This window comes from Malaclemys terrapin, chromosome 7 (genome assembly GCF_027887155.1).
Source record: "Malaclemys terrapin pileata isolate rMalTer1 chromosome 7, rMalTer1.hap1, whole genome shotgun sequence".
NCBI classification, from domain to species: domain Eukaryota; kingdom Metazoa; phylum Chordata; order Testudines; family Emydidae; genus Malaclemys; species Malaclemys terrapin.
The window spans coordinates 73772069-73788720 of record NC_071511.1 but is presented as its reverse complement, the minus strand read 5'-3'; the positions used below and the strand labels follow the sequence as shown (position 1 = coordinate 73788720).

The following is a 16652-nucleotide window of genomic DNA, read 5'->3' as shown; positions in this document are numbered from 1 at the left end:
AAAACATTTGGCAAGGTCCCTCATCAAAGGCTCTTAAGCACAGTAAGCAGTCTTGGGATGGTTAGTCTTTCAGGAATGTGTTAGCACTGGGAGAAACACCTGGAAAATGTATGTATTTAATTTTATTAGAGAATATTTAAAAAAAATAAACGATACAGAAAATTTGAAGCGTTAGTTATTGGTCATTGGGGGTAACATGCAGAGTAGAGGGGTATGTTGGTGTTTTGGGGCTGGGCAGCACACATAGTATATACACACTGCAATGTCCCCAATGAGGGGTGGGTAACCGGTGGGCGGGATCAGGAGACAGTCGATAAACGGTGGGGGTCCACCACCCATACGGGAGGCAGGGACAGTCATGGGTATAAGCAAGCGGGCTGGGTAATGGGGATGGGGTGACCCTCACGTGGCGGGATTCAGCTAGGTTTGGTGGGTTTAGGGCTCAGGGGATAGGGTCCAGCAGGGGGTGTGTGTGGGTGCACGAGGTCTCCCTGGCTCACTCTTGGTATTGGCGGTGGCCGGTGATGTGCTCGATGTAAATGTCCCGGGACCAACGGATAGTGTCCAGCTACTGTATCATTCTTAGTTTTATAACATTGGTCATACTGGCAAAATTAATCAATCATTAAACTGTTGGTCTTTTTTTTTTTTAAGAAAAGACAAATCAATAAAACAGTTTTCTATATTTTTGTATATTCTCAGTGGCTCAGATTCCTGCAGTACTATGAACCCTTTTCGAATACTCAAGAAATCACTACAGGAAAGTGAGTTACTGGCAACATCTATTAAAGTAATATTTATGTTGTCATTGTTAGAATCACAAAAAGACTATGTTGTTCCATTCAACAATCACTGGTTTTCTATTGGAATCCAGGATTGATGCTGCTCGCTGAGGGAAGAAATGCTTTGTCTGTGTGATTCCCGGAAGCAATAAGCACCTACATGAAAATAACTCAAGTCCCCATCCTTAATCCCCTGCCTATCCTTTTTTATCTGATGGATTCAGTGAGGGCTGGAAGATCACTGTGCGAATGAAATGGAAAGAGAGTTAACAAGATGTGACCAGTCCCTGGACAAAACAATAGAGAAAAATCTTCACTTTGTCTAGTATCTGGAAGTCGTCCTCATGTGCAGGTAACAATGTGGATCACTGTGGGCTTGGTCTGCTGCTTAGTTTTTGGAGGACTGCCTTTGGCTCACTGCACTTGCCCTTCCCAATGTAGCTGCGCCTTCTATAGTATCAATGAAGGAACAAAAGCAAGGTATGTTTGTTCTCTTTGTTTTTCATCTGGAAGATTTTGTGTTCACCTTTGTAAGGATGTATGGGGGGAAAAAGACATGGCTTGTGTCATGGCTATTTGTTTGTGTGTTATTTTCCCCAATCACTTTGTACGACAGCTTTATGCGCAGAAGGATTATCTTCTGAGCACACTATAATCTGATTTCAGAGAAAGCATTTGGTGATCTTCTCTACTAGGGTAGAAGCAATATAATTAACATCAGTATAATGGTGAAAGATGAATAAAATGGAAAATACTGGACTTTGTATGTGCAGAAGATGTCTTTAAGTTCTAGCTCACTTTGTTCTCCTTTCAAAGCATTAACCAGGCTTGCTTAGTACAGTGCTTTCAAAAATGCATGGAGTACTGCCCTCTATTCCATTTACTTAAGAATCCTTTAATCAGAGGGGTTTTTTTTTAGACGGAAACAATCCCCAAACCAGAAGAAAACTCAAAGGCAGATTCCATACATTAAATGTAAAATCTGAGAATGGTTTATTTCAGTTCCACAAAATCTTAACAAAGACCAGTTCTTTATTTTTGGAATGAAATACAATTAAGATATTAGTAGAGGATGCTTTCTTTTTAAAATGTAGTAATTAAGCAATTATTTGACTTAATGGGAAACAGGACAAGCTTTTATACAATATATTCACAATACAAAAAGAGAGAGAGGGAGAGAAAGCAATCCCTTTTTCTTTGGAATACATATTTCTTCTAGACAGGGTTCTAATGAAGGAATTCAACAAAGAGAAACTAAAAACTGTCACCTAGATTTTGAATGTCAGTAAAATTTTCCTCAAGACTGTTCAGGTATGATAGAAGTAGCACCAGTAGCTTTCTATGTGAGAAGTACAGTTGTAACACAAATTGCCTGTAGTTATTGACAAGGAATGCAACAAAAATAATCAGTGCTATCCCAAAGAGGCCATAGTGGAATTCCCTTCCAGTGACTGGGAAATATGATAGTACTTTGTGGTAGCTATGTTAAAAAGTGTGGTGTCTACCATTCCCTAAGGTGATAATTGTTGTAATTTTTCTATATTATGATTCAGTGAAAAAACAGCAAATTTCCCAGTAGTAGAAGGGGTTTATCCCATAGAATAACAGTTTAGTGCTCAATAGTATCATCTGGAAATATCATCTGTAGCATAAGTGCACATTGCTACACTGTAATAGCTTCTCATATTATTGAAACTTCTGTGCCATTCACAGAAAAGAAATGCATTACGGAGAAGAATTTTCTGTCTCTTTATTTTCTTCTTTTTGTTCTTAGTTTTTCCCCAAACCCCCAGCCCTCAGTTAAGGAGGGTGGGATGAGCCTTCTTCCAGAGCCTATCAGTTTTGGTCTGAGTCTTGACTGCACCCTGTTGCTTGAGAGTCAGGTGAAGCATTTCTTTCCTCAACCTCCCGGGGTTGTGTTTGCATCTTCCATCACAGATTTAATGCCATTGTAGAAGTACTAAATAAAAGTAACTATATTGTATACCTACCATGAATGAACAATTTTATCTAAAAGCTTGAAAACATTTATCTCTAGGAAGCCTCATTTAGCAAGAGCAGTTTAGCTATGTTATTTATTTGCACCTATAGTAGAGGAGTAATCACTTTCAGCTAAAAGTGATCTGGTTTTATAATATTCCATTTATTAACCAGCCACAGTCATTAGGAGATGATCCTTAGATTATCATATTACATTTCCCTCATAGTACCTCTTCTAGCATGTGAAGTGGACCATGCTTATTTGATTCTGCTACTTTTTATAAATTAAGCTTTATTTCATGCTAAGAATTTGCCTTTCCTCCCTTCCCCTTGTTGTTAGGCAAACTGATGTGCATTTTGTATTGTATTTTCTAAGATATCTGTCTCTCTCCCTTCCTCACTGCTATCTACAATTTCATGCATTTACAAAGCCAAAGTCAAATTTTGCTTGTATAAGGCCCAAGTAAATAAAGAGTAAAGGAGTAGGATACGGCCTTTAGAAATTAAAGATGGGAAAGAGCAATTAGGTCATCTAGTTCACTACAGCCAGTGCAGGATTTTCACCAACAGAATAATTTCCAGTGCTTTGACTCATCTACTTTCAAATGCTTAAAGTGAAGTGGCTTTTATCACTATTGCACAGTCCAACAGATTTCACTGTAGTTCAGATTTCAAAGTAGGGTTTTGTTGGTTTAATTGACTTCATTTTATGAATAGGAGATTCCATACAGTGTTTAATGTGTGTTCCCCTGTTATATTCAGTTGGATGGAATAAAGGGCCCAAAGAGTCAAAGCTGATGCTATGACTCTGAAACTATCTAACACTGAACAGTTTTAAACAGGTTTTGGGGTTTGGTAAACAGAGACCTCAGTCTGCTTAGGACTTTGGAGAACACACAATAAAATTCATACCAAAGGTTACAAATTTATTGATTTGAAACATACAAAAGGACAAGACTCAAAATGAGGTAAAGAACATTGAAACGGAAGTTGATTATGTAAAACAAGCTTAATCGAAATGTAACAAAGTCCCTTTTTGGAGACAGTGAATATTAGTTAAAATCTCGTATTCAGTTAAACAGTACTTCTCGGTGGGGAAGAAAGGGATACTTCTGTTGTTCAGTCCTGAGTTGGGAATGATAGTCACTTCCCTACTTCATACAAAACGGACAGACACAGAAGGGAGAGTAGAGATAGGATAGTAAAGATGAGGGAAATACGACTTTTGTTGATATTCTCAGGATACAGGGCAGATGGTCAGTCACAGACGGATGCTTTGGTTGGACAGATTAGCCATGACAGCTATTGCTCTGGATCCCAGCTCACTTCTTCTGTCAGGAACATGATCTGGTAGGGCTGGTCAGGTCCTCCTCCTTCACTGGTCCTTCTCTGGCTGAGCAGAGCTGCATAGGCCATCTCATCTTGCTGGACTGGTCTTGTCCAGTACAGTTGGCTTCAGAGTCAGATGAAAAGCTGAGAGAGAGAGAGAGAGGGGTCAGGAGGAAGATGTGAGGGACAAAAAGGAGCACATGAGGGTGGGGAAAACAGAGCAAAATCTCACATGTATAAGATTGGGGTCCTTGCTGGTGCAGCAATGATGCCTGAGTGTCCCCATTGGAGTATCAAGATTTGGTGTCATGATAACAATCCTTCCACTGCAGCCATGGTGGTGGTAAAAAGTTTCCCCTTTTCTGCCTCAAAGTCTCTTTTAGAAGGGCCCAAAAAAGGAATAATCCAGGCTCTTTATTTTGTCAACCAATTAGGCCTAATTTCCAACACACCAATTTTGGTTAATTGATTTCCAGTTCTATACTTTCCTTGTTTACCAAATATGATCTTAACACAGTCCTTGAATTATATCAATAGGCTTTCTTATTTGGACTAATTCAGGCTTTTTGCTTCTTTTTTGCACCTTTTCCCATCAACATTTGTTGTCATAGGTAATTGTGACACTTTATGAACTTTCACTCACTTTACATGGTTGAGCTCACAATTAGGGTAAATTTGTAGGATCAATTATCACAACACCTCTGACCTCTACCTGAGAGAGGCTTGTTTAATATTTGGCTCTTTAGCCAAATCTCTCACGGCTCAACTGATAAACTGGGTTTTAACATGTACTGACATACCCTCTAATGCAGGAATGTTATGGTCAAAATTTTCAGAAAGTCAATTAAAAATAAAAAGAAGAAAGACTTCATGAGCCAGATTCATACCTAACATAAATAGTTGCAACTCACTGAATTCATTTACAAAAAGATTGAATTTGATCCTATGTACCTAAATTGCTTTGATTTTTTTACATAGCTGAGTCATATATGTATAGAATGGTTGGTAAGAAAACAAAGAGACTGAAAAAGAGAAAAGCATGTATAAATCATAGATTAGAATAAAATAAAAAAAATTCAAACTATAGAAATGTAATTTAATATTTGTTTTTTCCAATCAGAACTGTGCTGTGCAATGACCCAGAGATGACACTCACCCCTGTGAACATCCCAGGAGATACATCTAAACTTCGAATAGAAAAGACGGCCATCAGGAGAGTACCAGGAGAAGCTTTCCATTCTCTCCGTAATCTGGAATACCTCTGGATGCCCTACAATTCTTTGGCTAGTGTCAGTGTGATTACCTTTAGGGGTCTCCGCCGGTTACAGGAATTGAGACTGGACGGGAATGACTTAATCTTATTTCCATGGGAAGTTCTTGCAGACATGCCCCAGCTACGGCTGCTGGATTTACACAATAATGAACTCACCTCAATACCAGCAGAAGCTGCTCGTTACATCAAGAACATCACCTACTTGGATCTGTCTAGCAATAAACTGATGACTCTTCCTCAAGAGCTTATTTCAACCTGGGCTAACCTCCAGGCAGTTCCTTACTTCCCCAATGACAATTCCAAGATCATCTTAGGTAAGAGAGTTAAAAAAAATAGGGCTAAATAACAATGCACTTGAGAGGAATATCAAGCATGCAACATACAAGAGCAGTACCTTAATATTGCTCATTCACTCTAGGAAGAAAGTGTGTTTTTAATGGAAATATATTGTTGTTCCTCTAGTCCCCCTGCAGGCTAATAGATTCCCTGTTGAAAGTAAGGACAGCTACAGTTCATACACTATCTGAACACCCATGAATTCTAAAATGACATTTTTTGTTGGGTGGCTTTGCAACAGAAAATCAAGTTACAGATGATTGTCTTGTGAGCCACCTCTGTTGCAGTAGCCCAGAATGAAATTCTGCAACAAGCATACTGAGAAGTTCAGGGGCTTGTCTATGAGTGTTTTATCTCTAGATCATTTATTCGAATCCATCTCAGGGTGACTCAAGGTTGTTGCCATCTGCTGGTTGTTTGATAGGCTACATGAACTAAATTGGTGGTCTCTAGGCAGTTCCAAGTGGTTATGGACCATATCCTCAATTAGTATAAACTGATGGAGTGACACTGACTTCAGTTTACACCTGAGGACGTGACCCTTTATGTCCGTATTGCATACATAACCACAGTATTTGGCATCAATTCACACTCTTGCTGACAACCTCATTGGAGAGGATATGAGTTACTCTTATTCCCAGCGGTGGTCCCCAAAGTGTGAAGAAGATTACAATGCTGCTAATCTTCTTCTGTGGATAAATGTGGAGCTTGTTTTTCTAACACTAAGGTCACACTTAAAAGAAACCCACACATTTTTAAAAGAAAGAATCAAGTTGTGGGCTGGCCAAGTTTTAGTATCTTTTGCTAGTAAAAATAAATGGTGTCTTCTTGGTGCATTTTGCAAAGTGCTAAATAAATTCTTAACAAAACAAAAGACATGTTTTCTATTGCATGGTCCCTTTTATGTTATGGAATGTTGGCTATAACAATATATTGCATAGATCTCTTTTTGTGGAAATTTGCACAATCATCTGTATAGTTTGCTTGTGCCAGGATCTTAAGAAATCCATACAGAGAAATGTATATGGAGATAATGGGTTAGAGTCATACTATAATTTATAGACCAACCCACTGATCCTTAAATCCCACTCCAGATTTCCCCTCTGTGCACATACACAGGTGATTAGAGTGTGTGAAGTCCGTGGATTTTAGTCCAGGGATTGAGATGCACAGCTGCATCCTAAATTTCCTTCCTGGCCATGGCTTTCTCACTGAAAGCAAAAAAATCTATGAATAGCAAGGATTCAGTCATTCCCTTTAGTTCCATAAAGCACATCATTCTGAATTCTCTTCAAAGCCTTTGGTTTTAGGATGTTATAATAAAAATATTTTTAGAAACAGCTTAGTGCTTTCTGGATATTCATGTCTTTCATTGTCAGCTTTGTGATGTTCTTTTATATAAGTGCTTGGATGAGGCATCAACAATTGAGTAGGGGCTTGAGGAGTAGTTTGTGATAGTGTGGTTGATCATCAATTGCTGCATTGGCTCATGTGTCACACAAATACATAGGTTTAGTAAATGTGAAGCTACGAATCTGGATCACCTTTCAGAAAAAAGCTGCAGGGGAGACAGGAAGGGCTAGGAGATGAGCAATGGTGAAGGGATTAGTAGTGTGGAGCTTAAAAGGGGAGATTGTGTGTGTGAGAGAGAGAGAGAGAGAGATGAGGTCTGGACAACTATGCCAAAGCCCAAATGTCTTTGTTTGGAAAATAGAAATACAGTAGAATTGGTTATTTGAGATTAAATTAGTGTTTCCCACTGTTAATTTGTTTGTACTTTTACTGCAAAAAAATTTTCATAGTATCTACTGAACTAAACTCACATGAGCTTTGAGTCCTGAAGTGAAAAAGGAGAGTATTGCCATGAGATCAAACAAATGGCTGAACTGTGAGTTTAGAAGAGAAAAAAGTGTGTATTTTATGGCCATGTCTTATTTTCACTCCCAGAGAAAGATTGTCAGTGGAAGTTATTCCTTCTGGGTTGTAAAAAAAGGCAAGAACTAGGAAGGCCCATGAGCAAAGGAGGTGTTCCTGGTCATAGCTGGTGTACTGCAGGTATTGCAATACTAAGGAGATGGGAAGGGTGGAGCAATAGTCTTATAAGAATGCTCATCTAGCCATCTCTGAACCATCATGGTCCATTCTGGGTGTTAATTCCAACACTATCCTTACTCCCATTGACTTCAAGGAAAGACCTAATCCCAGAGCAGCTGCTCAGGCCCCTTTTGCCTGTCAGCCCACACAGGGCCTGGCACTGTGGCTGGAGAAACTGTCTCTCTGTAGGCTATGTAGCCAGTTTCACAGCCCCTTGGAGTAGTGCTTCCCAACACTCAGAGATGAGTGCTGTGCATATGGGGAAAGAGAGAGGATGAAAAAGTCCTTCATTCCCACGCCAACTGCACCAAGCCTACTCATCCACCAACCACCAAACCTCTCTAGCAGCAATGCTCCCTCCCAGTCAGTCTTCCCTCATTTTAGCAGCAACAGCTGCCCCCTCTCTCACATGATCTGTAATCCACAAAATGGCCACAAAATCAACCCTGGGTCTAAATTCCACAGTATTGTGGGGCATGGTAGATTGTGGGGCAATTCTTATGCAGTTGTTTGGGTTGTGCTTTTGCCATTGTTTGGGTTGTGGACCAAAATGGTTGAAAACCACTGCTCTGTACCATCATTATTTTATATACATCTGTCAAAGGTCCAAATCTTTTCAGTCTCTAGTCTCTTCATATGGATGTTTTTATTTGTCTAATTATTTTGTTGCCTATATTGTTACTCCCTGCATTTCTACTATATTTTTTTTCCAGACAGGCCTGGCCGAATTGAACATAGTAGTCTGGGTGATGGCCTACCATTTATTTTCTCAGTAGCATTATAGTATCTTCATCCCATTCTTTTTGCATTCTGGCATTTTGCTTGCTTTTTTTGACCTTTAGTGCACACTGAACATGGGTTTTAGATCATTTTTTTCATTAGTCCTTTTTACTGAGTAGATAAATACATAGTCTCCTTGTATGTTATAGGAACCAAGGAGTACATGCAGACATAGGAGGCATCTGTGGTCCATAGCCAAGGGCTGAGCTGCAAGAACGTGAGAAAAGCCTTTTAAAGAACCAAGCTATGACCATATTTAAAACCATACCGCAGCCTGTCCATGGGGTCTATACAGTATGGTTTGGTTAGCACAACTCACAGAAAAATATTTGTGTGCACATTGGTCAGAAAAACAATAGCAGAGCTGATCTAACAACTGGATTCACGTAGTATAGATAGGACATTTGTAGGTCTCTCAGACATGGATACATTAAGCAGAAGAGAAAAGTGAAGGTGTCCAGTGAGGGCAAATAGAATGATCATACATCAAGAGTTTAATTTCAGGAAGGGACTGAGAATCAGAAAACTAAGTTAACTTCTGTGAATATTCCAGTTAACTTCTGTAATATTGTCTTACTTTTGCTAAGCATTCTTGACAGTAAATTAACTTGCTAGAACATTTGCAGATAGCAAACACACAAGGGGTTTGGGTGCAGACAATATAAATCTGTTTAGAAATGTGACAATGTTTATGGACTCTTTTTTTATATATTTTCCCAGCCCTGCTCCTATCCAGCATCCGTTCCCTGAGTTTTAATGTATTTAGCTTAAAATTTGTAAAAAATGTCCCACTACTTAGGCATACCACTTTTAAAACACCTTCCTAACAGTGATAGCATGGAATGAGACAGGCATCATTTCTTCTTCAGCAGAATGTTTTTAATATTTCTGTGAGATGTCAGTTGCTCGTGACTGCATTTATACTAACTGTAGCATTCACAGATCTTTTATTCACTGGAAGCCTTGGTATTGCTGCAATGTTGTGTCTAAATTAGAATCTCAGTGATATGCTATCTCAGTGAGCAGGGGGAGGGATGGATAGCTCAGTGGTTTGAGTATTGGTCTGCTAAACCCAGGGTTGTGAGTTTAATCCTTGAGGGGGCCACTTGAGGATCTGGGGTAAAAATCAGTACTTGGTCCTGCTAGTGAAGGCAGGGGGTTAGACTTGATGACCTTTCAAGGTCCCTTCCAGTTCTAGGAGATGGGATATCTCCATTTATTATTATTGCTACCAGCAGTGCCATTGCTTAAGTGGTATAAATGCTGGAAGTGTTAGTGTAAACAGGGTAAAACTGTGTTTATTATTGTGTCATATAGACCTGCTCTGAGTAGCATTAGATCAGATCGGGGTAAAAACACTTGTGCCCTGCCTAAACTGTTTCCACCAGTGCAATGCTTGGAAATGTCATGAAATATGTCACTGTAGGCAAGGCCATAGCACCATTGCAGGTATAGGATCATCTGCACACAAAAGGTGTGCTAGTAGAACGTTATGTCCATCCTTCCATGACAGCTTGTTGAATTGCTGGCAGAAGAGAGGAGGTTGCCTGAGGGTATGCCTAATCTGCAGTGTTCCTCCCATGGTCAGCTATGTCAGAATCCAGTGTAGCACCTGCACTGCACCCCATCATGTAGGCCTTTACTTTAGGTAATCAACTTTAGTCTCTGATTCACAAAAGTATTTAAACTCCTGCTTAAGTCGATTCTAATTCAAGATAGCACTTCAGCATGTCCTTATCTTTAGACATGTGTTTAAGTCCCATTAACTTTAAAGTTAAGTATGTGCTTACGTACTCTCCTGAATTAGGGATGCATTCTTGAACTGAACCCTTAAACATCTCAAAGTCATTATTTTTCTAACATTATCATTTTTCGAGTAATAAAGTATGTTTAATTCCAAAGCAAACAAAACCCAATAACTTTATTTTAAAACCAGTTAAGGTAATTAAGTGACAAGAATCTATATATCTATCACTTCTTTTGCCGAGCCCAAGTGTTTAAAGCAAAGAAATGAACAGTTAAGGACATGAGCCCTTATATTAAGGACATGAGCCCTATATATTACATCTTAAACAAACAAATCACTCTTTTCAAGGGTAAAGAAATACATAATTTATCACAATACAACAACTTTAACTCTGATTAATGGATATGCATTATTTTTATTGTGATTTTGATATTTAATTTTTTTTCTAAGGGATATTGTTAAAATGCACCCATGTTTCACAGTTTTTGTTATAATGTGATTTCTTGGGGCAGACAGAGGGAAATGAATCAAAATCAGACATCTTGCGAAACGGGAAAAGGAGTAAAATTAAAGTTATTTAATCTTACTTAACTGAATCAAAATTTTCAGGAAATGTGTGATTTGCCTGTGAGATTGATAATGTGAAAAATGTGAAAGCATGAAGATCTTTCTTTCTTTTTGAGATATAAAAGGGGTTATAATCAGTCATACAATGGGACTCTGGTTGCATTCAATATTGAATGGTTGTTACCTTTCTATAGCAAACCACAAACACCTGCACTAGAACCTTTGTCCTACAGCTCTAAAAACAGAGGTCTCTACTAATTGATCTAAAGAAAAGCTTCTCTGAATTTTAAAAGGAGCCATATGTTCTTTGTACGCTGCAACCAACCAGTGGATGGGAAAGTGCTCACACATTTACCGAGTACTTGCTCCTGCTCCCTCTGAAGTGATGGCAAAAATTTCTTATTCACATCATTTGAAATTAATGAGGAAGGCCTCTCTCCCAAACTATTTAAAACAAAACCTCTAATAACTGCTTGATTTCTTGTCACCTGTTTTCTTCAAATATAACTGGCGTACAAGTTTCCAAAGAAATAGAACTATGTGGAAAATGTGAAGGTGTAGTACCCAAATAGCCAGTTTTGAGCTAGCGGGAGACAAAGAAACTTTAAACAAAAGTCAAAATTTCAAAACAGAGCAACTCAAAAACAGCAGGACAATTCTTTTTTTCAAGCCAAAGATATAGAAGCTGACTGCAATGTTAACTAAGGAAAGGCTGTTTTCTCCTCCTAACAATCTGTTTTGATTGTATGAATAATCATACTTTGCACTGCCATAGTACTTTTTCATCCACAGATGCCAAAACAGTTTATAAAGCTCTGTTAGTGCCATGTTACTGATGGGGTAAGTAAGGCTCAGAGTGGTCCAAGCCATACGGTGAGAATTAAACCTAGGCTTCTGGACTCCAAGGCTGTATTCCATATGCAGGGCCACAAACGCCCCTAGTTGGAAGCAAACTATAAGCCAGTCACCACTTGTCCGTTAATGAATATAAAGTGAAAAGTAGCAATGGAAATGTTGACTATCATGATTTCTCTTGACAGGTTTACAGGACAATCCTTGGGTGTGTGACTGCAGTCTGTATGAAATGGTCCATTTCCTAAACTTCCAGTCTCCTAACATAGCATTTATAGAGCCAAGACTGAAATGCTTTACCCCACGGAGTCTTGCTGGAGTCTTCTTCAGTCAAGTCGAACTAAGAAAATGTCAAAGCCCTGTTGTACATACTTCTGTAGCCAAAGTGAAGACCATACTGGGTAGCACTGTGTTACTGCGGTGTGGTACTACTGGGGTACCTATTCCTGAACTCAGCTGGAGACGGGCTGATGGTAATCAACTCAATGGCACAGGTGGGTTCTGGCTCTTTATTTCACACTGTGTGATTGGAAAGTAGGCTTGTGTTTTCTGCACACCCTGGAGCAAATATCAGCTTCAGCTCTTCCAAATAGATAGAACTACTGAATATGCCTCATGCTGAATAAGAAAATAGGAGGCTAGCAAGAGGAGAATGTTAACATTGTAATTCTCTACAGTATTTATGTTTTTTTTCGAAGCTCATACAACTAACTCATACTTCAGTGTGAATATATTAATGTTTATATAATAAACTATCATATCAAGCATGTTTTGTTTTCTTTGTTCCACAACAAATGTACTGCAGTAGTACTGTACAAGCTGGTCTCTGCAAAGTACTTTTAGGTGGGTTTGCACACCTATTTGCATCACAAGGGTGAAGCTAAAATAAGAGGCATTTTAAAATTAGTTTTAATTACGTATTAAACAGTCTTCCTAAAAAACTAGTTGTGGGCTTGCCCGGGCTCCATTGTGTGCTTTCGTATGTCTGAAATGTTGAACTGCTAACAAAACAATTAATAAAGCTCTGGCAGATGTTTCTTTGATGTCAATCAACCAAGATCAAATTTGCAGGTGACAGGAAGACTGGAGGAATAATAAAATCCCTGGTAAGATAATGGAACAAATATTGAGAGGAAAAAAGTCACTAAACTCCTAAAGGTTATTGAAAGCATACTCAATAAGCAAGATTGTAAAGCATGTAATACAGTGTCTCATTAAGTCTGACCCTCAAAATTAAAATGACTTTCAATTGGAGTTGGGTGGGAACAAAATTTTTCATTTCTCAGAGAAATCTTCAATTTTGACTTTTTTCCATTTCAAAATGGACAGAAATTAACACATTTTAATATTTCCTGCAAAACAACCCTCTCTCCCCAAAATTTATTTTGAGTTGGTTGAGATGTTTCATTCTGATTTTGACTTTTATTAAAAAAATATATTAAAAAAAAAAACCAATTGAAAAAAGTCCTTTCAAAATGGAAAATTGATTTTTCGATTTCGAAAAGGTCAAAATGCTTCTCTCCCCTCTGCCCATTTTTTAAAAATACAGTTGCATTGAAATCAACATTATTTCTGCAAACATTTCACTTTTGATGAATTGGCATTTTCCAATGGAAAAATTCAGATCAGCTCTACTTTGAATGCTTTCCCCCCTTAAAGTGGGGATTCTTCAGGATAGTCATTGTTCCCTTTAAATGCTCCCTATCATGGTGATCTTTCCTTTCACAAGAAAGACTGGATCTGATACCGTCTGAATGCAGAGTTAAAGAGAACAACAAGAGATATTCCCTTGGCATGTGGGTGGGCACAGGTCTTCCAGAATCTGGAAATGAAGGGTGAATTTCTAGACCCATTCAAGGCATAGGGGATTTTGTTGTTCATGTCACTGGGACCAGGATTTCTCCCTAAGGGTGCAAGTTCAGAAAGTTAACTGTTATCCCCTGAATGGTATTATCTTATTGGACCAGCCTATTAAATAATTTCCTTATAAGATCTAAACAAAATGAATAGATTTGTGTTATGTGTCCTTAAAGTGTTATGAGATTCTTCAGTGCCACAGAGACAGGGAGCGGATATAATTTTTTTTCACAGCTATAGAATGACTTGTAATAGAAGTCCTTTTTTTGTGATCTTCACAAGCCATTACTCTGTTGTGCATGACATGATGCAGCTGCTACCAATGATAATGCCTACATATCATGCTGAAAACATGCCTCCCACATTAAAAACAAACAAACAAAAAGTCCCTCCCTGCAAAATAAAGAATGCATTCTAGAAAGCGTATATTAAGTTTACTCTAGCTACAGTCATGATTGATATATTTTGTGCCACATTAAACATGGCATTACCACCTTTCAGTGAAGAGTTGTCTGAAAAAATACAGTACCTCTCAGTGATGGAGTTTCCTCATGAACGCTGTAATATGACAGCTTGAAATATTAACTTTTCTGAAAGAATGAAAGGAAAAACTGCTCTCATTCTAGCTGTAAGAGTATTTTAGAATGGTCACAGGAAGATTCGAAATTGTTTTCTGCTGAACCTCCCCACTCAATGAATACTTAACCCATAAGGTGCAAAAGCCTTTGATTTTTTTGTTTGGTTGGTTTGATTCAATTTTCATTAGCAAGATTCCTTCTCCAAAAGGCTGGATCTTAACATGATTGGATGTTTGTAAGGTGCTCAGTATGTAACGTGGTATAAATATTCACTTTAATTCTACAGCAAACAGCAGATTATTTCCCAGCCATTTGTCTCTTGTTTATTTATTCTAGGAGCTACCATATGTGCATCTTGAAAGACAATCTCCTCTTGAGCAGTGATTTTCTTTCATGTGAATCATAAGTAAAAAAGTATATCTACTCTTCCAAACACAACTTTCTTCACTCTCATTCATGCACATGCTTGCAGTGTTTTATATACACAATTTTTTTAAGGATGGGGAAATCTTTCCTAGCTTGTTTTCCAATTCTGGCTTTGCCCTGAAAAAATTTCATCATATTTTTTGGAAGAGGGTGTATGGATGAACTAGATAAACTAAAGTGATCTTGACAGTAGTCTAACAGACAATATCCTTTCATTAGGTTTATTTTGATTTCATATTTTGGTTAACAAAATGATCATTCTGCTATGTATAATAGTAATTTTGCTGAATCCATCTTCTTAATATTTTACATAATATCCATGTTTTTTTGTTTTTTTTCAGTGCACCAGGAAATTTCTAGTGATGGAATGAGCTGGTCTATTCTAGGCTTGCCTGTAGTCTCCTATCTGGATTCTGGAGAGTACATTTGTAAAGCAAAGAACTTCCTAGGGGCTACAGAGGCTTTCATATCCCTCATCATCACTGATTCTGAAGGCACTGATGACCCTAATGCTAACTCTAAAGGAGTATGGAATGGGAAGGTGAGCGGGATGGAAGCAGCTGCTTACAATGATAAGCTGGTGGCTAGGTACGTTATCACAACCTCAACTTCACCTACATTAGGTGCCAGACCAGTCCGTGTTAACACAGAAGAGAATCTAGGGTTCCAGAATGAGGCACAGAATATGGTGAAGGAGCAGAATAACAATCCAAGAAATCTTCTATCAAGTCTACCTCCTGGTCAACAGGAGCCAGAACGTATAGTGAGGTCTGTCAGAGTGATAGGAGACACGGATCAAAGTGTCTCATTGGCCTGGAAAGCTCCTCAGGCAAAGAACACAACCATATTCAGTGTCCTTTATGCCATTTTTGGAGAAAGGGAAATGCGCAGAATCAGTGTGGAGCCAGGTAAGACTAAGATCACCATTGACGGGCTGATGCCAAAGACCAAATACATAGTGTGTGTCTGTGTGAAAGGGCTGATCCCCAGGAAGGAGCAATGCATCATATTTTCCACAGATGAAGTTGCCAGTGCCGGTGGAACCCAAAAACTCATTAATGTGGTGGTGATCAGTGTGGCCTGTGTCATTGCTGTGCCTCTGACCCTAGTGGTCTGCTGTGGGGCATTGAAAAGGCGCTGCAAAAAATGCTTAGTGCGGAAACCCAAGGAAGTTCAGGAGTCCTATGTCACATTTGAAAGTCTGTCTCCAGGGGCCAAAACTAAAGGAGGGGAAGGAGAATACTTGACTAGACACACCCCAGATGAGTCTAACAGACTGCTGTCTGCACGATCTAGCGTGGACTCAGAAGCAATACCAAAGACAGAGGGGCAACCCAATGAGTACTTTTGCTGATATTACTAGGCCAATTGTTGGCATGTTAGACACACATGCACACACAAATGCATATGACTCTTTACCCTGTAGATCTTACACCAGAATATGCTGTTGCAGGTCAATATGTCAGTAGTAATGTACCCCAACATGTTCAAGAGAGCAACGTGAGAAGACTGGTTATACTCCGCTCTTTTGGAACATTTTGCACAGTTTTGTTTGCTGAGTTGCATCTAATCAGATAGATGCAAAAGATTTTTGTGATTGTTCCTAAATTCCCCTGGGATAGCATTCCTTTGTCAAAAATGAAGTTGTCAGATTGAATATGAGAATATTAAGTAATGTTGTCAAATACATTCTTGCATATTGTTGTTTGAATATCTGGCTTGTTGTACACTAAATATTTTAATATCGACTATGTTGAATTCCTTTAGGATGATAAACAATGAAGTTGTTTCTAATGATAATAGAAATTTAACTACAAATGTTGTGAAGATTCATAGACTCATTTGGTACTCCCAAAACAATTAAAAGCTTGATGCTTAATAGATCATGAAAGCAAATACACAATTAACTATAAAATGTGACAATCATAATTTATTATTACATTAATGTATTGATTTGAGGAAAAATAGTAAAGAGTAGCAACCAAGAGAATAAATTATGTAAGTGTGATCTCGGTATTTAATACTTAATGCCACATCCCTCACAGATTTCT

At 38.5% G+C, this 16652-nt stretch overlaps 1 protein-coding gene across 1 annotated transcript; it reads left to right on the top strand.

Moving 5' to 3' along the window:
* The first annotated feature begins 1140 nt into the window (after positions 1-1140).
* On the top strand, positions 1141-15955 carry LRIT1 (leucine rich repeat, Ig-like and transmembrane domains 1). Its single transcript, XM_054033418.1, has 4 exons — positions 1141-1262; positions 5212-5678; positions 11929-12234; positions 14943-15955. Exons 1-4 carry the CDS (start codon positions 1141-1143, stop codon positions 15953-15955), a joined length of 1908 nt encoding a protein of 635 aa, XP_053889393.1.
* The last annotated feature ends 697 nt before the right edge of the window (positions 15956-16652 follow it).